The sequence below is a fragment of the Glandiceps talaboti genome, chromosome 10, assembly GCF_964340395.1.
Source record: "Glandiceps talaboti chromosome 10, keGlaTala1.1, whole genome shotgun sequence".
Taxonomy (NCBI): Eukaryota; Metazoa; Hemichordata; class Enteropneusta; family Spengelidae; genus Glandiceps; species Glandiceps talaboti.
The window spans coordinates 1,624,024-1,647,430 of NC_135558.1; the positions used below are offsets into that span (position 1 = coordinate 1,624,024).

General features: G+C 34.1%; 1 protein-coding gene across 1 annotated transcript; it reads left to right on the forward strand.

Moving 5' to 3' along the window:
* Positions 1 to 1,238: 1,238 nt before the first annotated feature.
* On the forward strand, positions 1,239 to 22,367 carry LOC144441032 (calcium-binding mitochondrial carrier protein SCaMC-2-like). Its single transcript, XM_078130544.1, has 9 exons — positions 1,239 to 1,527; positions 12,022 to 12,236; positions 12,543 to 12,654; positions 17,345 to 17,503; positions 19,236 to 19,388; positions 19,857 to 19,964; positions 20,170 to 20,337; positions 21,113 to 21,260; positions 21,983 to 22,367. Exons 1-9 carry the CDS (start codon positions 1,354 to 1,356, stop codon positions 22,156 to 22,158), a joined length of 1,413 nt encoding a protein of 470 aa, XP_077986670.1. The 5' UTR covers positions 1,239 to 1,353; the 3' UTR covers positions 22,159 to 22,367.
* Positions 22,368 to 23,407: the final 1,040 nt, after the last annotated feature.

Genomic DNA, 23,407 nt, shown 5'->3' on the forward strand with positions numbered 1-23,407 from the left:
GTGAATTACATTTATTGATTCATATTTTGTGTTATACGTTGTTATTGTTAACATTGTTGCCGTTTCTGATGAACTCATTATATAGTCATACGTCATACATAATCAACCAATCAGCACGCAGCACGCCGATAAGGCAGACGATCAAATCAAAATTTCTTGTGTGATGTAAGTTACTGTCATTGGGGGAGGTTACTCCATCGGGGGGGGGGGGGGGGGGGGGGGGGGGGTTACTGCATCTTGGGGGGGGGGTTACTGCATCAAATTCATAGGTATATCTGTAGTATTCTTCTGATGGAGGCATATACTTTAAGCACAGCTATCTACTGGCAGAACTCAAAGGTTACGTATTTAGACACACAATTTCAATGATGTAATCGTTTAGTGTACTAAAGTGTCAGGGAAAACCATGGGTCCATTGGGAAACCCATGCAATGAACTTTTCTGACAATCGGACAGAACATGATTGCAATGATAAAAGGCGTGCTTTGACAAGGATCCCAGGAAATACACTTTAACAAATAAACAAAAACAAACAAAATGTGTGTGAGTGTGAGTAAATGAAAATACATGTAATGCAAGTATATGGATGGGTCTTACATTATTTTATTAAAATTATGTGTAATTTTGCTATATATACAGGGCTATCCAAAACAACTTGGTATACAGATCTGTGCATGTATAGATAATGGAAGATATATATTATAGATAGTTATTAAGAATCATTCAGGTGTCTGTTATTTTCTTTTACTCACGCATATTTTGTTTGTTTGTTTGTTTGTTTGTTGTTTGACTCCCTATGATTTAATCAGGGTTTTTATATTTAAAGTTTTTTCACCCAAATAAAAAAATAATTAAACTGAGTGTTGACAATTTCAATACATGCAGGGTGTCCTTTTATACTTTCTCTTTGGATTGCAAATGGCAGTCAAAGAAATACTTCCTGCGAATATTTTGCTCTCGGCTTGTAAATATCTTAATAGCCTTTACATAGTAAAATACCCTGGTACCAATACTTATGTACTGAGATGAGGCCAGGTGAATGTACCATTAGTACGTTCAGGTCACATGGGTCTTTGATTTTGACTTCAGCTGGTGTGTACCTTGACCTTTTAACATTTGTCCAATCATATTCGCTGTTTCAACTCATTACCTATCGACCCTCGTTTTCGGCTTCGCTGTCCGTCGATTAACCTTTGCGACGCATGCGTACAATGAACAACTACTTGCCGTCCTGAAAGATTGAAAGAAACCGGCACATTGCGAAATCTGTGTAGAGTTTATGTTAATATTTCAAAGTTTTGAAATTTTTACATTAATAGATTATCGATATTCAAATTTAAGGTTGTTAGCAAGATGTCGGTAAAAGAAAGTGTACATCACGTACACGAATTATCAACAGAAGATGAAGAACGATTTTCGGATTTATTCAATAAGTTGGATATGAACAAGGACGGGAGGATAGATATCGAAGACTTAACACATGGGTTGAAGAAACTAGGAGTTCATCAAATGCCAGGCCAAGCACAGGTAAATATTAAGAACAACAGTTTAACGACGAGAATCACTGTAGTGTAGACAAACACGTGTCCGCCTCCTTCGTAACTGTCATCCGAAACCATCGCGGTGTCGAGTTGACCTCCAGTGACGGATTAGCGTAATGTGAAACGTGGCGATCAAACGAAACACCGAAATAAATGGATAGACCGCTATTTGCGATTTTCGCAGATATTTGACACATTTGGATTAACTATGATAAAGTTCATGATCAACCTAACGGAACCATAGTACTTAGGCTAAATACGGTACGACAGCGATCAATCGATCACTTCCGCATTCTCCTCTTTGACACTTAGTCACTGTCAAAGTATTTCCTATGTCAAACTCAAGATCACGACAAGCCAAAATTTCAGTTAATAGTACTCATAAGTTTGTATTTGGAGTAATAATGATTACAAAATTTAGATCGTAATGAAATTGGGAGATCGATTCATGTCATCATGATCAAGAAAATTGAAGTAAAAACACACATGAACATACATACATATTATTATTATTACATGTACCCCTAAAACTACATGAAGTTCATATAGTTTTCTCCCCAGTCAGCTTCAACCCCTATTTTTAACACTATACACATCAATTGGAATATAATAGATTTGATTAAAATACAGCTTCACTGAGAAGTTTTAGTAATTAAATCTGTACAGAGTTGAATAAAGTGACATGTCTGTGTCTACATTGCCCTAGTTATTGGTGTAGTGAGGTGAAAGAATGTGATGACACTGATGTAAATAAAAACAAAACTGTAATTAAAAATAAAGCACACTTGTATCAGTTCTCTATTCACTATTCATGTTGAAGTGATGTAACAATCCCTGCACTACATTGAACTTTAGTGTTTGTCAATATTCAACACAAAAATGTGTAATGCACCCTACGTGACATATAAAAATTTCTGTTCATCTCTCTTCAATTAAAGAAACAATATTTACTACCAATACACAAAGAGTTCAGGAACAGATTTACTTCACTCTGAAATTTTAAATGTGAGGTGAATATGCAAGAAGGTAAACATGTTGAATAGACAGTCCTAAGACTCCTTTGTAACTGTTTCCCCACTTTAATTGGTTATGTGGCAAAGTTTAATTAAGAACAGTAGGACCCTATAATATACTGTCATGACATGAGCCTAAATGTGTAACCTTGAATGCTCTGTGAAATTTGTAACCTGTAGTGCTCTGTGAAATGTAAGTTTCACTTTCAAAATCAGTACCTTGACATTAAGAGTTGGGGTCATTAAGTGTGTATGTATATGATATTACAAGATCCATTTAGTTATTAGTATAATGTTCATTGATTCACAACTAATCAGTAATCATCAACAGTTTGTCCTAAGGAAGGCAACAGTCATATTGCCTAAACGTAGACGTTGGAAAAAAGTAATTTGGTTGTGTATCAATGAACGACGTATTCTAATTTTTGAACCTCCAACCCTATGAACCTGTTCACTGTGAAGAATCCCTTTCTCATCAATACTACTGAGTTAATTTGTCATGAAATATAGTGTACACTGGTAATGTATTTCAGGACTGAAATTTGTAGTCAAACTAATTAAAGGTATGCACTACTTGACTACTAAAAATAAGACTTACAATCATCAGTACTTTGACATATGTTAGGTAGTTACTGTTTATTATTTGGAGCACCTACATTCAGGGATATGAGTTGACTGTCAATGAGTGACTTCTAGTTGAAACTATCTATTACAGATGTTGACAGCTATCCAGGGTTCATCTGGATTTCTTACAGTTACATGTATAAACATTTACATGTAAAAGTGCTTGGGTAGATATTTATAAATTAGTAGTTACCACAGCCAGATACTGGAGTAGATATTTCATCACAGAAGTAAAATCAAAATACATCTTGTTTCTCAGATTGTTAAAAGCTATGTCCTCAGTTTGTGTTATGAGTGAGTTAGATATTGAAATTATTTAACTGATAGGTTATCATAACTGTATATTTATGTACCTGTATTACAGTCATGTCTCCTCAATTGTCATCAGTGCATTCAGCTGTGGTTTAATAAATGATGTCAAATTTATCACTACTTGTTCACCAAAACCGAAATTGGCTTTGAAGTCTTATTTATCATGTAACTTTGCTGTACGTACATTTTGCATGTATTTGAGGCAAACTGAAGGTAGTATTGATGTAACATAAGAATTGCATGAAATTCAAGCCATCTCAAATTTTCTGCAATGATGAGTCGTTTTACCTATTTTCACTTTAATTTCATAACAGACGAATATTGAAATTCTAGATAAGGTTTGAATATGATAGTGTTCTATAAAATAGTAAGACATTAAAAAAAGGTAAAAATTGAATATTTACACATGTGGTTTGATTTTAATCCATAGAAGCCAACTTAATTAATGATTGCAATTGGCAGAACTGCATGCAATATGTGTATTCTGTAGATAAGTAAACAGGGAATTGATGAGAAATGTCTGTTTGCTAGTTTCATATTAAAAATAATACAGTAAATGTTTACGACATTAAATTTCATAAAGACCTTATATTATTTTTCAGCCAAAATAATGTACATGGGATACATAAAATGATTTGGTTACCGTAGTGGTTAAGACATCGTTGACTGATAGAAAACAGAAAATCACTTGAGAAGTGGATGTCAACAATTTTTGATACTTAATCAAACAATATTGTATACCATACTAGTACTTTGTACATTGCATCATCCACACCTGACAATGTCCTCCATCCTTAGCCTTGGGCTTTGTTTACACACACACACACACACACACACACACACACACACACACACACACACACACACACACACACACACACACACACACACACACACACACACAGATTTAGTAAGACAGTTTTTTTTAAAGGGATTCAAGACATTTTGGGACAGTTAGATAAGAACCCAACAGTTTTATTACATGTTGGGTATGGTAGGTCAGGTTTAAAATGGTGTACATGTATGTACCAGTAATACACATTGCAAATCAAGTCCTACCCAATGTACAAATGAAAGTTGGGTGGTGTAAAGATATATGTGTTACCCATTGTGCCCTCCACCTGTACCACTCAGGTGAGCCCATATGTTAAAGATAATGTCTGTGGCAAGATTAGGGATAGGCATATAACTATACTGTAGTAGAAATGCTGTAGAAGTCACACTTTCTGATATTAACAAACATATAGGAAACCATGGTGAAAATGTTTTGGGTTGATTGTCACCTATATGGTGATGATTCATTGTACATTCCGTTGATATTTACATATCGTGCAGTGGTACTGTGTGTTGGGTTAGGATGTCAACCCCTAGTCAACCTCTTGACCTAAATACTTTCTATTGTTTACATGTAACTTGTAGAGTAATACCAAATCTAGGCCATCTGAAAACACCTTTTTACAAAAATAGAATGATGCTAGCAATTCTTTCATTTTTCACCCACTAGTAGTATATTCCTGACATAACTGTAAACACTGCTGTTAACATAACAAATCGTACTTGAGTACCAAAAATGACTGTAAAATTAACTGACAGCGGTACCTCTAGTTAGCACACATCATCCAATTTTGAATATAAAACATAATAATTCGGGCTGGGGTCACAAATAATGGGTGAACCAACTTATCTGCAATACTAATTAAAATGTAGTATAGTTTCACCACGAATAATTAACATCCTTTTCATGCAGTTTCAAAAAGACCAAACAAACAATCAGAAATTGGCTTTTTGGTTTAGGGACAATTCAAGTTAATGAACTTGAAGTCGTGTATTGTGTTAAGTTTTAAAACATTCTGACTGACAACATTAAATTCAAAGGAAGGTCATCTGAATTTTATACATCCATACCAAATATTGCTGTGCAATTTAAATGAAATGCAAGTATTTTATAAAAACAAACAGGATAACACAGTACTTTGTTTTTAAGGAATTTAGTTCTTAGCCATTAGAACTTGGATATTGATGTGTTTTTACTGAATACAGAGAGATGTACATATGTTGCAGTAATGACATTGTATATGTTGATATTGTTTTCAATGAACAATTTACTGAAATTTTATAACAAGGAGGCACCAGTAAAAATGACCAAAAAATGAGGCAAAATAACAATGTTTCACTGTAATTACAGACTTTACAAAATAACAATGTTTCACTGTAATTACAGACATTACAAAATATATACATGAAACTCCCTTTATATATAAATATTAATATCAAAGTTCATGCAAAGTTCATGAAATTTTCTGAAAATTTTCATGAATCATTCAACACAATAAATGGATATTATTAATGATAACACTTTGCAGTTGTCAGAGGAAACCCAGTTCATGGTGCCCTTTTCAAACCTACCACCAACACTATCAAAATAAATAACACTTTAGACATTATAAGTATTTATAGCATAGTTGATTTATTAATTCAAATTCTGTGGTTCTAAAAATATGTACTTATCTTGTCATGACAAGACTACTGATAAGTCTATATAGAGGATATACAGACTGATACACACTTTAAATACAAGTACAGGTACATCATGTAAGACAGTGTGTTCCTGGCCCTATTCCAAGTTATTGCTTATCATTGTAAACCTATAGGCATCTTGAAAACAAGAGGAACCCATGTACCTGTTTTTAACGAAGGGAATTCACTGTTACATTGCATTGGTGCAGGTTTTATTGTATTGATTGTACATGTATTTAACACTGTAGATGGATGTACTCTTTAAACTTAGAGGAGGAGATGGTCACCCATCACTGAATTTTATCAAATATTAATTTAAATGTAGTCTAAATTGCTGACAAATGCAGAATTTTAGCAACAACTCATATACTTAGTGTATAATGGCTCTATATGTAGTTAATTGCTACCAGTTTTCAATGTCTGCATGTAAAGACTGTTTGCATGGACAGCTTGCATGTAAGGATTATTTACCAGTTTCAACATGTCTGTTGGAAGCCATGGAGGGATAAAAACCAACCATCCCCCTCCCCTCCCTCTCCAGGTTGGGGCATCACACATTTAAAAACTGGAAGTATTACCTCTTTAAGTTTTATAACAGTTCAGCTGTCATTTTAACATTAACTATTAAAAGTGATATGAATTATAATTTTTCAATTTATTAAGAGGGTGGTTAAAAATATCAAGAATGCCCAGTGCACCTTCTACCTTGTTTAGGGAGAATATTGGCTACTTTTGCTGTGGCTTGCAATTATCAGTGATTGCTATCAAGAGATGTAGACAGGCTATCCACATGACAACATCAATTCCAGACTGTGTTTAGGGAAAACTGTCCAGGTGACTGTCTGTCATTTCAGCCTTTGCTCTATGGCTCGCAATTATCAATGACTGCTTTCAAAAGATATAGACAGACTCAGTCTATCCACATATAACAACATAGGTTCCAGGGAAAACAGTGCCTATCATTCCAGCCTTTGCTTTGTGACTGACCGTTATCATTGACTGCTCTCTCAGAGTCAGACACACAGTCATAGTGTAACCACAGGACAGCATGGATTCCAGGCTATACACATTACATGTATTTCTATACATGGAGTGAACTAACACTGCACAGTAATTAGATATGGGTTGCATACTATAAATAACTGAAAAGTTGATAAAAGATGCAATTTTATGTCGTTTTAAAGAAATTGAATAGTTACTCATGAAATATATATTTTTGTCCTTTTAAAAATCTAGAGAAGGTAACATATTAGAAATATTTTGTGTGTGAATATCTGTACTCTGTTTATCATTAGTATGTAATTGTTATATGATATTAAAGTTGATAGCAAAACATCATTCATCAGGAGTGTTGGTTTTGTTCAAATCAGATTAAATTATAACCTAAAGTTGCACACAACAACCATGGTGTTTTATAGACTCTAATACAGTCCTAGTCTGTAAAGTACGCTGTGACGGGGCGCCCTCAAACATCGGCCAACCCCTAACAAAAGAGAGGAGGCCGGTGAGGGCGAAACGTCACAACGTATCTTAGTCTAATACAGTCCATAGAGCTTCAAATAGCTTCAATTATATGGTAGATATCGGTACATACAAAACAACCCTTATAGCAATGCAAAGCTCCGAGGACTGTGAGAGAGTCTAGGTGTTTTAAGGCAGCTGTGCAAGAAATTTGTAAATGAAACTGATTAATTTCTGCTGAAGTTTTATTTTTTTAATGTTTTATATTACAATATAAAGTCCAAATATGGTCAAATTATTTTGTTAGATAAATAGTGTATAAAGTATCATTTCTCTAAACCTTTGTAGAATTGAAGAACCTTCTTAAGATTGTTTGAAAATAAATTTACATTGCACAGGTCCAAAGATAGTCAGTAAGGTACGCCATGATGGGGGCGCCCTCATACATCAGTCAACCCCTCCTAGAGGAAGGCGGTGAGGGCGGAACGGCATGTCTCTTACAGTCTAGTACATAGATTGTTATCTTTAGTTTGACATACTGATACAAGATACTGCTGAAGTGTTATTGTTCAGGTTTAAGTTTTATGGACAATATGAAATCAATCCGTAGTCAAGTATTAATCATTTTAAAGTAGTAATTTCAATATAATGTGATTTAAGATTAAATCAGCCATGAGAATCTTTTGAAATTCAGTTTTATGTTGATTAAAAGTTAATTTCATGTATCAGCAATGCAAAAAATGTCAGTTTTATGTTGAAATATAGACAGCTTTCAATAAGGATTATCTTTTATTTTGACAAGACTTTGAAATTTAAGATGACCAGCTGTTATCATAATCAGATATTAGATAAGTAGAAGTCATCCAGTCAGGCGACACCGTGTGACCCGGCATGAGATGCAGATGATGACATTAGATTGTACCTTTTCAGCCCCTAATTTATGCAATCCCAATCTGAACTTAGTTTAGATTGATGATAGCAATATTGATATGTATTTTATAATTGGATTGCTGCACTATATGGTCTACAATCTACTCTATTCAGTATACAATATAGTGATATCATACCTCATGTCAGCCAAGTTGAACACATTCATAAGATACAGGATTTATTCCCAGAGTGATGTATATGGTCTACAATCTACTCTATTCAGTATACAATATAGTGATATCATACCTCATGTCAGCCAAGTTGAACACATTCATAAGATACAGGATTTATTCCCAGAGTGATGTATATGGTCTACAATCTACTCTATTCAGTATACAATATAGTGATATCATACCTCATGTCAGCCAAGTTGAACACGTTCATAAAATATAGGATTTATTCCCAGAGTGATGTATATGGTCTACAATCTACTCTATTCAGTATACAATATAGTGATATCATACCTCATGTCAGCCAAGTTGAACACGTTCATAAAATATAGGATTTATTCCCAGAGTGATGTACATCATGATAAGATGTGTCTATATACATGTAAATTCAATGTTTGGTCATCTACATACATGTATCAGTCGAAACATTTCATGTCACCATTACTGTCTCAATTTTTTTACAGATTATTCTTGTATAGGTATAATTATTTTGTACACTTCTCCAATATTTTGCTCCATTCAGTTGGAAAATACACATAATCTAAGGGTTTTGATGTTTCTCGTCTTCAACTAGTAGTGACAAGGCCCCTTAGGTCACTCCTTTTTTGGACTGAACGAAGAAAAATATTAGATAATAATATTCCTGCTTAGATTGCGGACAAAATACTTAAATCTAAGATTTCATTTCAATAGACATGGACCAGCTAGCAGGTATTTTCAAATGCCAATATTTCTAATAAAATACAAATAACATAGTAATTATTCCTGAAAAGTTTACAAAAAGTCAAACACTCATTTCATTAATTAGGAAATAATCAATTAGTGAAACCATAATCTCAAGTGATATCGAAAAGATTGTAAAATCATAGCATTTCTATGTTACAAATGTCTGATTTTTATAAAAGTACTGACACAGTGCACTACACTGCAATCAATCTTGTATAAAAAATGTTCTGAAACCATGAAAAAGTCATAAACACACCCATTCAGCATCTTATTCTCATAATAAGAAATGAAACATCTGAAGGGTCACAAAATGTTAGGTTATTTTACTTATCACATTGTCTCTGAAAACAAATTTATACTGATTTCCTAAAGGAATACATTTTGATTGTCATGCATTTACAACTTCAAATGAATAGAGGAGAATTTGGTCAAACTTATATTGTCTTAGAACCTGTAGTTGTCATAATTTTGTAGTTGGACTGAACCCTGCCTCATAACAAAACAAAACCATAACCTGTTTGATGATTTTAGATCTTGTTGTATAAATCAATCAAGTATTTTTATAAATTATATATAATACTGTTGTTCACAAGTTTTATTCAACAAATTAGATTTATAAATTCAAAATTATATTGGATTAGTGTCACAGCCTATAAATCAAACCTGTTTACATGTACTTAGATGTCTGATTACCCAAGAGACCTTAGAGATTATCCAGACTGAGCCTTGGGGTGAAGTACAGGTTAATAGGCTGAAGCAGGTGAAATAGTTTCTGTGAACCCATAGACTAGTAATTTTTTACAGTTGAATAGTTTACTGCGATACATTTTCAAATTTTCCAGACTCTCTGTCTAAAGTCAACCTTGATGTCGACTAGATTTCCTCTTTGACCTACTAATTATTAGTAATACTAGTACTTTAACATTGGAAGACTGTAGATGTCTGTGAAAGATGATATAAATATTTTACTAGAGGCATATTTTGAAATCTTCAGTTGTTTTTGTCTCGTTCACATTGTACTGTAATGGTACATGTCTTCATATTGCAGTGGTGATTTAATTCCAGCATTAACATAGTCCGACTCCTATGAACTTCTCTTGACTGCTATGCCAGTCTAAGTTGTGACTAGTACATTGTAATTGCAGAGTACATATATTTGCTGATTCAGCACTGACACAGTATCATTTCCAAATGTATTGTTACATGCAGTCATGGATATAACATATACATAAATACACACACTGAAACTCAATACATGTATGTACATAACTCACACACTGCAAACACAACATAGTTGTAGTCAACTCATATATAAAGGGGAGATAATATTGTAAAAATCTGACACCTTTGTCTTGATTTTGATGGTGTTCATCTCCAGTAAATAGCTGGGATAACTCAAGTAGTGTTGACCTAACTACCACCCCAAATAAAAACATAAGTAGGAAACCCTGGTAAAATGATTAATAGAGAACTCATATAAATTGACCTCCCTACCACCCCTAACAAAAACACTGATATTAATAGCAATCTACCCTCCTGACAGATGTGGGGGAAACATTTATTAAACTTCACCCTGAGCTGTCTGCTCAAGATTTTAAAAGCATTGGTGAAACAATGTCCACATCTGTGTTAGTCCATTCTATGTAAACAAGTAAGAGTACACTGGCATACATATTTATAACCCATCCAGGTACCAGTGGATTTAATTTGCATGTCAAAAGTCAAGGAAATATAGTGCCTTCACTTTTCATGAGAATTATTACTTTATTTACTGTTAGTTTCACTGAATTTGTATGTAATCAACAAACACAGTTCATTTGTCTTTGACACTCTGAAATATGGAAAGTTTGAAGGTTGAATCTATAAATTGTCATAAATGATTGCTATAAATATTTTGTGCCATCAAGCATAAAATGACAGCAATATCCAAAATTAAAAATTCAAAGAAATATATCCAATTATAAAAGATGAACGTATTAAAGAATTGTTTTCACTGAATTCAAAACTGCTAACACTGGCAATGAATTGCCTTTCGTGATGGTGATGTATTGTAATTTGATGCATGAACATGTAACGTCTGACCTTTGACCTTTGCAATGTAGGTCGCCACTAAGTAGTCAATCTATCACACTTTGTATGATTTAGTTTCTTTACCAAAATTGTATCAAAACTATTATTTTCCTCAAATAGCTTTGTATATTTTCTAAAACTAAATATTTTAAATTGGATTTTTCATTTCTTTTTGTTCAAAATTTTATGAATAATTAAAAAAATTGTTTTTTTGTGGTTATTAGTTGGATAGAACTAGAAGTGTGCTAGACTGGGTGATTAATGAAATTTAACTAGCATATACTTGACAATGTATAAAAGTCAACGAGTTGCTCAAAACAGAGGGGGGAACTAAATCCAGGATGTAGCTTGTACATGTAATTTGTACAGTTGTGTACAGTATATTACAGTATGGAAGAAATCACAGCATGATTCCTATGTGTTTTCTTTTTTTGTGTGTGCAAAATTTGTCCTAAACAGTGAAATATGAAAATAAAAGGTACTCCAACAATGATTGTCTTTTCCATACTAATAAATTGTTGTATCTGTTGCAAGAACCTGTTTATAAATAACCTGCTCTCCTGCAAACCTTGAATTTAATGTCTACCGCCCTCTATGGTAGATGAGAGACTTCGTTTGTTTTATTTATGGTGTATTTTTTGTTGTTGTGTCTTTCAGATATTAATGAGGAAAGGTGACAAGGACCAAGATGGTGAAATGGACTTTGCTGAATTTGCACAGTATCTCATGGAACATGAAAAACAATTAAAATTACAATTTAAGCATTTAGATAGAAATGAAGATGGTCATGTGGAAACAGCGGAAGTTTTCCATGCTTTGAAAAACTTAGGTGTTAACGTTACAGAAGCACAGGTAGATAGAATTATAAAAAGGTGAGTGAAAATCTCCTTTTTTTTCCACCTTTTATTATCATAAAGTCTTGTGTACAAGTACAAAAGAAATCAAAGGAGTTACATCAGTCTCAGTTTTTCAAAACTTTCTAAAATATCGTACTTCTTATCTTCTGTGAAAATAGCATTTTCTTCAGAACTTTCAGCATTATCTTGACAAAGTTGACAAATGATAAAAAGCTCCAACACTTCAAAGGAATCATGCAACGTAAAAATCTATGAAAACATGATTTTGTTAAGTCCAGAAAATTGAACTGAATTAGTAATGGTTTGAATATTTCTGTTTAGTATGGACAAAGACGGATCACTGAAGGTTGACTGGATGGAATGGAGGGAATATTTACTTTTACATCCTAGCTCTGAACTCAAAGATATCTATACATACTGGAGACATGCAACAGTAAGTCAATAGTAAATTTTATTAAAGGCACAAATATCAACTCTTCTGAGAAATGGAATCTCTCTGAAAAACTGTCAAAGGGTGAGGCTGCTTTTATCTTACAATAAAATTCACATGACCAGTGTGAAAGGAATAGACGCAACTGTGATTTCCAAGATAAACGCAGTTGATAAGATCCCTGTATATAAACAATTACACTCTGTGGAAAGTACAATTCAAAACAATCAATGCCAAGAGTGGTATCTGATAACAGGAAGTCATAAAATAGATGTCTTGTGTTCAATTTCTGTCAATTCATTGTATTTCAAGATTGTCTATAAAAACATTTCTAGTAAGGTCAACTTCAGTCTAGATATTGGCATTATTTGTATTTTACAACCTCATGTTATCAGATACCACAATTGATAAGACCCCTGTATATAAACAAGTATACTCTTTGGAAAGTTCAAACAATCAATGCCAAGTGGGGGATGGGGTAGACTCTCTCACAGTCCTCGAAGCTTCGCATAAATAGCTAAAAGCCCCGAGCTTCGCCTAACACATCAACAAAATGTTAGCCCTATGTGATCGATGAGGGTGCACAGTACAGGGCTAGGGATACTGGGATACTAGTATACGAGTACAATTATGCAGTAGATACATACTGTATACAAAACATCCCAAGTTTTAGCTATTTCTGTGAAGCTTCGAGGACTGTGAGAGAGTCTAGGGATAGGGCTTCAACCATTCAACACACCCAGTCATAGTAAGGTCATATGATAATAGAGTGTTATATCCCATCTTTTAAGAGGATGGACCCAAGGGAGGGGGTTCTATTGATTTATCATCATAATACATACACCCCTGCTTAACACTTTGACAATGGTAATATCCGCTCCATTATGTGTCATTCAAAAAAGCATGTCACCACTCAATCATGGTTACTTCATTGGAAATATTATCATGTCTCTCAAAGTTTATTCACCCCCCCAATAGACATGATTGTTTAAAGTACTTTTTGCACTGCATGGTACACACAAGTTGGTAAACCTAAGGTTTCATGGAATAACAGATATATACATTTTCACCATACAGTTTCATCTGGAGACTCGTAAGGAGTTTACACACCACACTAAAATATAAATTGTTAAAGCTGGTATGAGTTTGTGTAAAGATTTACTGTGCAATAATATGCTTTATTTCTCCATCAAAATGATAGTGTTAATTCCTTATACTTTATAGGGATGATCACATAATGTCACACAAGCTCAGTATATGGACTTCATTTGTTTAGAGGTGGGGGGGGAGGTGGTCTGGCATCAGTGCGATTGCTGAACTTCATTTTTGCACTTCTAACCATAGACCCTGCTCCACGTGGGTGGAGGGTCTATGTTCTAACTAATACAAATTTAGAGAACTTCACCTTCAACAATAATAAGTTCTGTATTTACTAATGAGAAGTAAAGTAGATTAAAATTTACTGCTAATGTTATATATACCGAGTTTCTGTTAATATTTTAATGTGTTTTTTAATATTTTTATATGCAATGATTGATTGTAGTGGTATGACCGCTACAATTTTCATTTTCATCATGGTTTACATTATGTATACTGGTAAATGTTTATGTGTTGCACTTCTGAATATTCGTTTAAAGGTGGGGGCCTAAGTGAATGAAGTTTGTTTATTGAGCTTGTGTGACACTGTGCAATCGTCCCGTACAAACATCTAGAACAAAAATATCTCTCAGGGAATTTATAATTTTGGGTTTGCTACCTTTAATGAACCTTACCAGTGACAATGTTAAATGATACATTAAATCTGTAGTGATTTTCAGATTTTTTTGATGACAAAATTCACAAATGTAAAAGTATCATTTTCATTGAAGAAAAAATTGGTGTTTTACCGATCAACATTTTTACTCACATAGACATAGTCCTTATCATATTTTATCCTCAAAAATTATTACCATGAACATGTAATATATAAAGCATCAAAATAATTTTGTGTTTTAGGCAGATTTTACATAACTCACAGTGTGATGCTGTATGCTAAAGAGTTTTGTCACATACCTATGCCGACCCAGATCAATTGTTGTTGGTGATGTTAAACGTGAAATATCATTTCTGTATGCTATGCCTATATCAATTGTTCTTGCTGACATTTATCTGTATGCTAATGAGTCATATTTGACTAGCTAATTAGAAGAGAAAGACCATAATGACCCGTTATGTATTATTATCTAATCTTTTGTGATTGGAATGATAAATGATATGACAAGTATTAAAACCAGTGTAGTCTACATGGAGTGGGACTGCCATACACACATGGTTTTTGGATTCCATCTACCAAAACCTAATACCTACCATGCAGATGCCATGGAGGTTTATAGATATCAGGGGTTTTCTACTTTTAATCATACACTCTTTACAGGATATACATGTGGAGGAAGACGTAAGAACTTTTTTTTGTATAATTTTTTTTTCAGCCCTGAAATCTAAGACTTTTCTGTCATTTTGATAAGTTTTATGATTTATCTAGAGTATTTCTAGTTTGGATAAAGTGTCTGGGGCTGACTTTTTACAACTTTTTAACTTCAGTAGTTTACAAAACAATACTTATAAGTGCTAAAAACAATGATTGATCTGTTCTACTTCAAGTGCTATAATATTAATGCATACTTTCAAACTTTCAAAGGTATTTAAATGTAAATTAATGCCATCCTTTGTTCAGACCACGTTGGCATCCAGACTTGTAGAATACCACATATACCTTTTATTATGCATCAAAAATTAAACCTCGCCTCCAAACAAAGCAGTTTGTATAAACTCAGCTTACAGTTGATAGTTAGGAAGTTAGTCTGAATACTGTAATGATACTGTATAGGAACTAGACTGAGTGGAGGTGTAAATGGTAATGATACTGTATAGGAACTAGACTGTGAGTGGAGGTGTAAATGGTAATGATACTGTATAGGAACTAGACTATGGGTTGAGGTGTATTAAATCGTAATGATACTGTATACGAACGAGACTATGTGAGTGGAGGTGTAAATCGTAATGATACCCATACAGGAACTAGACTATTAGGATGTGTGATTTGATAATTATTGAAAATACTCCAGTATATAATTTGAAACAGATAACCATAGAATTCATGGAAAGTACAAGGTATCTTATTTCTTGATGTATGTAGAGAGTAGCTGACTAGGAAAAGATTACTTGACGTCAGTACTAGGATATTATAAGATAACTCTGACCTTAATACCAAAGTGTGTTTAAGGTATTAGATCAATGATTCACACACTTAGTAGAATTCAGGATTAGCAGCCATTATAATACTTGTTATCCTAGAATCCTGGAATCAATTGTGGATAGGATTTAATACATTCATCTTTCCAATCCATGGATTCCAGACTATTGGTATCCTAACTTGTTCACTGCATTATGAATATTTTCAACAACTGAACCCAACCAGATTTGATAGCCACTAATACATACAACAATTTCCTATTTCCTGTGACACACCAAAATTTGATGTTTTGTTATCATGACAATGAGGTGACTCACAAGAAAAATATTTTACCTACAACTGAGTCAAAAAATAAAAAGCACAAAATTAATAAATATGACCATTTCATATTTGGTGAGAGACATCAACAAATATGACAGCCATGAAGATCAGATAATGTTTTCACAAAATACAGATGTGTACTGAACTTAGCATACATGTACAGCCATCTCAAGGCAACATACAACTCGGATCATATTTGTACAAAGTATACTTTTACTTAGTCAGTGCCTTACATCATTTTAATTCTACTATTCATCAACTCTTTTCCTTTGACTCTGTCACATAGTGGAAGCAATCATCAAAAATATTAGTCTAGTTCCTATACAGTATTGTTACGATTTATACCTTCACTCACTGTATAGTCAAGGCCCTGATGAAAGGTGTTAATTATGGTTCAGCCTCATAGTGAGCAAAGCACAACAGCACATGTCATTAGTAATAACGGGCTGTCATCACCGCTCATTGAATATTCATTCAGTACAGCTGTTTTTCACGATGTCCAATGTCCAACCAGGACTCCACCGCCAGTCCGTTTAAACTAAATCAGGTGGGGACGCAACAACATAATCATGTTTATATGAATGCTGTAGGAGAGAGCACAGGAACGTGTGCTGATTGAGGGAACTTGACCAGACTGTGTTGTGGTTAAACCACAGTCTGGTCATCCAGACTACAATAATATGTACAACATGTATCAATAATAGTTGTGTGTATTTAGCACAGACGCAAAATGTTACAAGTCAATATGTAATACTCACAAATGTGATTTATTTGGTGAAGACATTGTTTTGAATAACACCTCCTTCTTTGTTTGATATAACACCAACTGTTTCTGTTCATTGAAAGTGTTGTATCTGGTACCCATGGTTTATTATCACTTTAGTGAGACAATGTTACACTCATAAATAGGTATCCAGCCTCTGACTGAGAGGGGTAGAAAATTGGCACTTGGTTCATTTATATTTGTATAGGCTGAAATATACTTAACACAACACTATGATCTCAGTTGCAACAAAGTATGTAAACCCTTGAAAGTCATCGGTATGACAGACAAAACATAAAAAAAAAAAACCTGAAATGTATGGCAAGTTGTGATGACTGTGGTTGTAATGTTTTCTTTTCTATTTGTGTTCATACCAGTATTTAGACATAGGAGAAGACGTTATTGTACCTGATGACTTCACAGAACAGGAATACACTTCAGGGATGTGGTGGAGGCAGCTAGTTGCTGGTGGTGCAGCTGGTGCGGTATCTAGAACATGTACAGCTCCTTTAGACAGACTTAAAGTACTTTTACAGGTAATTAAAAAGTCTGCTATCTCTTGAAGTCTGGAAATATACCAGTCCCAAGATATATGATACTTTTCCATATATATATATATAACATTGCAAAGTGTACATTTAAGGCTATCTTGTGGAAAAGTATCTTTTCTGTTGAATTCTCTTGCATTAAACAGACCAGTGAAAGAAGTTGAGAATTGTTAGTTTCTCCATTTTAGTAGCATTCCCATATTTTAGATATTGTGGGTACTTGTTAAGCCATGTAAAATGACTAATGATATCCTGGTGAATTGTTTCCTACAGGATTGTCTTGATCTCACTATCTCAAGTCATTCTGGCAATCTGATTAAAATCTGATGTGGTGAAAATGGCTAAATGTCTTTATTTACCTCTGTTTCCATCGCTTTGTGTTGTGTGTTTTGTTCTGGGTGATCACTGCCTTCCCAAGGTAAAGGGAAGGCAGCAATCACTCGGAACGAAACAAACGTCACAAAGCGATGGATGTAGAGGTAAAGAAAGACATCTAGCCACTTTCCCCACATCAAATTTTAATCAGATTGTATCTCGGAATAGAGACCATGACACGTTTCTTGTCTACATTTTTTATTTTTAGGGGATGAGATCAATGGTTCACTGTAGGACAAAAAACTACATTTTTCAATTTTACAAAGTTAGGATACCAACAGCAAATTTTACAATTGTGCTACAACAGTCCTTGTACATGAACTATTGATTTGGCCTCTGATTAGACTCGGTGTCAAATCTAAATTGTTGTTGCATACAGGATGTCATATCATGTCATTACTTGTCCTAAACTATATAGAGATTAATAGATTCCTTTATGCTGAAACAGATATAGTTTTATTATATAACAAGGTGTGAGGAAACTTCAAATTGAATTCATTATAAATGACAGTACTTCATCACGCTACTGGTCTTTGCCCTTATCTACATGTACATGTGCTGCCCATGTTATCAGTGAATTGTTACATAAGAGGTGACTCTGAAATGAGGGCATCTGTCTTTATTTGTTCAATGTTTTAGTACATGTGGTTTGTAAACCCTTCTATAACTATAATGGGGAGAAACTTTAATAAACTCTGACAGTTTTTACAATAGGTAGATTGTTGTACAAGGAATTCTGTTGAAGTCAATTTTGGAAATTGATGGATTTTTAGCTTCCAAAGGAGGGGGTATTACAATGGGTTAAATTATGTATGGATGGATTGAATCATAGATATAAAAGTGATGGCTGGACGGGTTGATAGACATTACACACACTGGTAGGTAGATAGATAAATAGACAGATAGACAGATACTCGGATGGATCGATAGATAGATAGATAGATAGATAGATAGATAGATAGATAGATAGATAGATAGATAGATAGATAGATAGATAGACAGACAGACAGATAGATAGATAGATAGATAGATAGATAGATAGATAGATAGATAGATAGATAGATAGATAGATAGATAGATAGATAGACAGATAGACACACTAATAGATAAATAGACAGACAGACAGACAGACAGACAGACAGTTAGTTACAAAGATAATTACACTATATTTGTACAGAAGTGCTGATTTACAGTACTCACACATAAGTCACAGGACCTACACATGTATTACATGATTTCTGTAAAACACCTGAATTTAGAGTGTCAAAATTTGTCACCCTGTCTAAAAAATTGCAAACATACCTTTTTATCTCTTAATGGTACACTGTGTTCTTTCTGTTTCTAGGTCCATGCAAGTAAGAAAAATGATTTGGGAATTATCACAGGTTTTCGGCACATGCTTCAAGAAGGAGGTGTAAAGTCACTCTGGAGGGGTAATGGAATTAACGTAGTCAAAATTGCACCAGAAACCGCTATCAAATTTATGGCCTATGAACAGGTAAGATGGTCAAAATTATACATGGACCATAAACTGCACCAACAGAGGACTTTAATAATTATGTTACTATGAAATCCAACTCTGTACTTGAACACACTATGAAATCTACACAAAAGTATGCGGAATAAAGTTTCAAGTTTTGTATATTCATGAAATGCGATTGTTACTTGCATAAAGTATAGGCAACACCTCCACCACCCACCACCCCCTGCATACAGAGGATGGCTTAGATGACATCCCAATATTGACGACTAGAGTATCCTCTCAATGGATTTCCTAATTTGCATATTTGATGCCCTCCCTCTCAATCAATAGATGTATATTGATACCTAGGATAGTGATATTGTCATTAAAAACGAGTGTAACCATGGAAACAAGAGAGCTGATATTGTGGTGATTTTGTATTCATTTCCTGTAGTCCTGCCAGTTGTTTAAACAGTAATATGTTGGTTGATTTGTTCTCTGTAGATGAAAAGGATATTTCACACTCCAGGAACAGAACTTAAGATGCATGAAAGGTTTGTGTCAGGGTCTTTAGCTGGAGCTATTGCACAGTCAACGATATATCCCATGGAGGTAAGGATATAGTTGTATTTTGTTGAAGTGCAGAGGTACTAATCCACATCTTTTTTGGCATGATAAGGATGTCATGTGTGTGTGTGTGTGTGTGTGTGTGTCGTTTATTAGAAATATTCTCATCCATAACAGATGCATGACATTGTATACGTATATAGAGTTTAATTAACTTGTGTTTATAAACCACTGTTTCTGACTCTTACAGGTTTTAAAAACAAGACTAGCACTTCGAAAAACTGGCCAGTACAGTGGTATTGGCGATTGTGCCAGGAAAATCCTGAAAACAGAAGGCCTCCTTAGCTTCTACAGAGGTTACATCCCAAATATTCTAGGCATCCTACCCTATGCTGGTATTGACTTGGCAGTTTATGAGGTAAGCAGAATGTTTCAATATTACAGAATTCAACAATACTATATGTCTTCCACTAATTAACATAAAGGGTCTACAAAAGGATGAATGGTGGCAAATATTTGTGCCCCTCTCTGTGAAATGGGGGGGGGGGGGGGGCCTTGCCACATATTAAATAGAGACAACTGTGAGTTAATAAAACAAGTAAATAGTATATCAATAGTATAACACCAGTGTGTGTCTGTGTCTGTCTGTCTGTCTGTCTGTCTGTCTGTCCGTCCATAGACACTATGATGTTTGTGGCATCAATATTCCTAACAAATGAACAGATTTGGTTAAAAAAATTTCTTTTTTTCTGGAAGAAATAAAAAGATTTGAATAAGTTTGTGATATAGGTTTTACAGGATAATGTAGTTCAAATCTATGAATGTTAATTATTTTAATTTGCATATTACGTATGACTTTGGACTGCTGTTATTTGGTGTTTTACAGTTCAAATCTATAAATGTTAATTATTTTAATTTGGATATTACCTATGACGTTGGACTGTTGTTATTTGGTGTTTTACAGTTCAAATCTATGAATGTTAATTATTTTAATTTGCATATTACCTATGACTTTAGACTGCTGTTATTTGGTGTTTTGCAGTTCAAATCTATGAATGTTAATTATTTTAATTTGCATATTACATGACTTTGGACTGCTGTTATTTGGTGTTTTGCAGTTCAAATCTATGAATGTTTATTATTTAATTTGCATATTACATGACTTTGGACCGTTGTTATTTGGTGTTTTGCAGACGTTAAAGATACGATGGATTCATGACCATCCAAGTCAGAGTGACCCTGGTGTTCTAGTATTATTACTATGTGGTACAGCTTCTAGTACATGTGGTCAAATAGCTAGTTATCCTCTAGCCCTGGTCAGGACAAGACTACAAGCTCAGAGTAAGTTCAAACAGACTTCAATCGATTGGAATAGAATGTATTAAAAATATGATGTCTTACCACCTTGGACAGTATACTGTACAAAGTCTAAAACCACAAAATAGTGTTACAATTATGCTAGAAATGTTGGCTTAGGGACGTATTCTGACTAACGCAATCATCTCCACTACATTTACTAATTGATAAACCATCCAACAGGCATTGCCCAATAACAGGAGGAAGATTCAGTGTTACATTTGATGACAAGGATTAACAATATATGCCTCTGTCTGTGTGTGTGTGTGTGTGTGAGTACATGTGCATGCAATGTCATGTGCCTGATGGGTATATGTAATCATGTGTGCAGTATGTGCATGACTATTGTGTTTGTAGGTATGCACGACATGCATGATTGTGTATTTGTGTGTACATGCACATATGTGTGTGTGTGACATGCATTTGTGTTTCTGTGTGCATGTGTGTCAGCACGGCATGCATTTGTGTTTGTATGTGTCAGTGTGCATGTATGACATGCATTTGTGTGTGTGTGTGTGTGTGTGTGTGTGTGTATGTTTCCAACCTCCTCCAAGTGTAACCATTCAATAACTATTTATATCAGTGACAATTTATGTGACCTATTTCCTTAATTTGGTCAATGTCAAGAAACCATAGGCAGAGCCATAACCTGTACAGTGTTCCCAGGACGTAATTTTCTGATAATGATGAAACATATTCTTTTTCAGTATCAAATGCCACAATGCTAGGCTTGTTCAAGACCATTCTGAAGGAGGAAGGTATACAGGGACTGTACAGAGGAATAATGCCAAATTTTATGAAAGTTGCACCTGCTGTCAGCATAAGTTATGTTGTATATGAACATGTACGGAAAAGTCTGGGTGTGAACTGGGGAACGAAATAGACATCCTTCTATATGAGGCAGACCACTATTGCAAGAAAACCATCTAGATATGTTTTATAATGAAGAAGACAGAAAAGATGTAGAAATTATAATAATACTCAATACTGACCATTGCAAGAGGAGCAACCAAATATGTTTCTTTATTTCGAAGAGAGTAAGCTGATGAAATAAGGCAACCACTACTTCAAGATATCTGTCTCTTATCTGGAATCAGTCTTATCTGGAATCAGTCTTATTTGGAATCTACCAAGCTGATTGATATCTTCCAATTAAAATCAATGAGTTGATCAAAAAAATGATTGATTGATTGATTGATTGATTGATTGATTGATTGATTGATTGATTGATTGATTGATTGATTGATTGAGTGAGTGATTGAGTGATTGATTGATTGAGTGAGTGATATTTTATATTTGTTCTGAGCCAATTGTTACATCATATTTTACATATTGAATACATCAAAATGCTTGTATTCATTTTTGGTTAATGCTCATAATGATAAGAACAGCCTCCACTTCAATGCAGTTTACTGGATACTTGTGATTTTATTGGGTGCCACTTTATTCAAGTAATTTGACATTGCTCTAAATCCATACATAAAATGATATTGGGTTGGGAGTTCATACTTGTGTACTTAACTGAGTATGGGCTCTTACTCAAAGGATTATGGTGACAAAAACTCTTGCTTTGTGCAAGAGCCCTTAGATAAGCATGGGCTCTTACTCAAAGGCATATATTAACAAAAACTTCTATGATTCTTGATTTCTGCACTGGTTCTACATTTTATGATGTCATTGGTGGTGTTTTCAACTGTATTTTTGCCACTTTGGCTGTAAACCTTAGTTTATTATGTAAGATTTACATGCATATGAATGCAAACAATGAGGCTTTGTGTCCATAGTGTTATGAAAACACTGTATATATATCTTCTGTATGCATTCTACGCATTGCAATTCACAAATGTCAAATTTTCATGTTAAACATACCAGCCAAATTTTTGTATGTGAAGGTTGGTTTATTCTCAGTATAACTTTCCTATGCAACTGTGCAGTTTACCAACAAAGTTTCTCAATAAAAGAGGTAAAGTAACAATTTTTTTAATTAATGCTGCTTTTCTCCCCACACATAGTTTACAATGTAAGTTATTCACCCTAGCTAGCCATATTAATTTAATTTATTGTTTACCATATTTTATAGAGATGAATTTGAATTTTACTCACGACAAAAACTCTGGTAGTTTTTACACTGG

Bases quoted from the DNA above. Each gene is read 5' to 3' on its own strand.
- LOC144441032 (XM_078130544.1), top strand. From the start codon at position 1,354: ATGTCGGTAAAAGAAAGTGTACATCACGTACACGAATTATCAACAGAA. The intron at 19,389-19,856 runs GTAAGATGGTCA...TGTTCTCTGTAG, and splicing joins AATTTATGGCCTATGAACAG to ATGAAAAGGATATTTCACAC. The intron at 19,965-20,169 runs GTAAGGATATAG...TGACTCTTACAG, and splicing joins CAACGATATATCCCATGGAG to GTTTTAAAAACAAGACTAGC.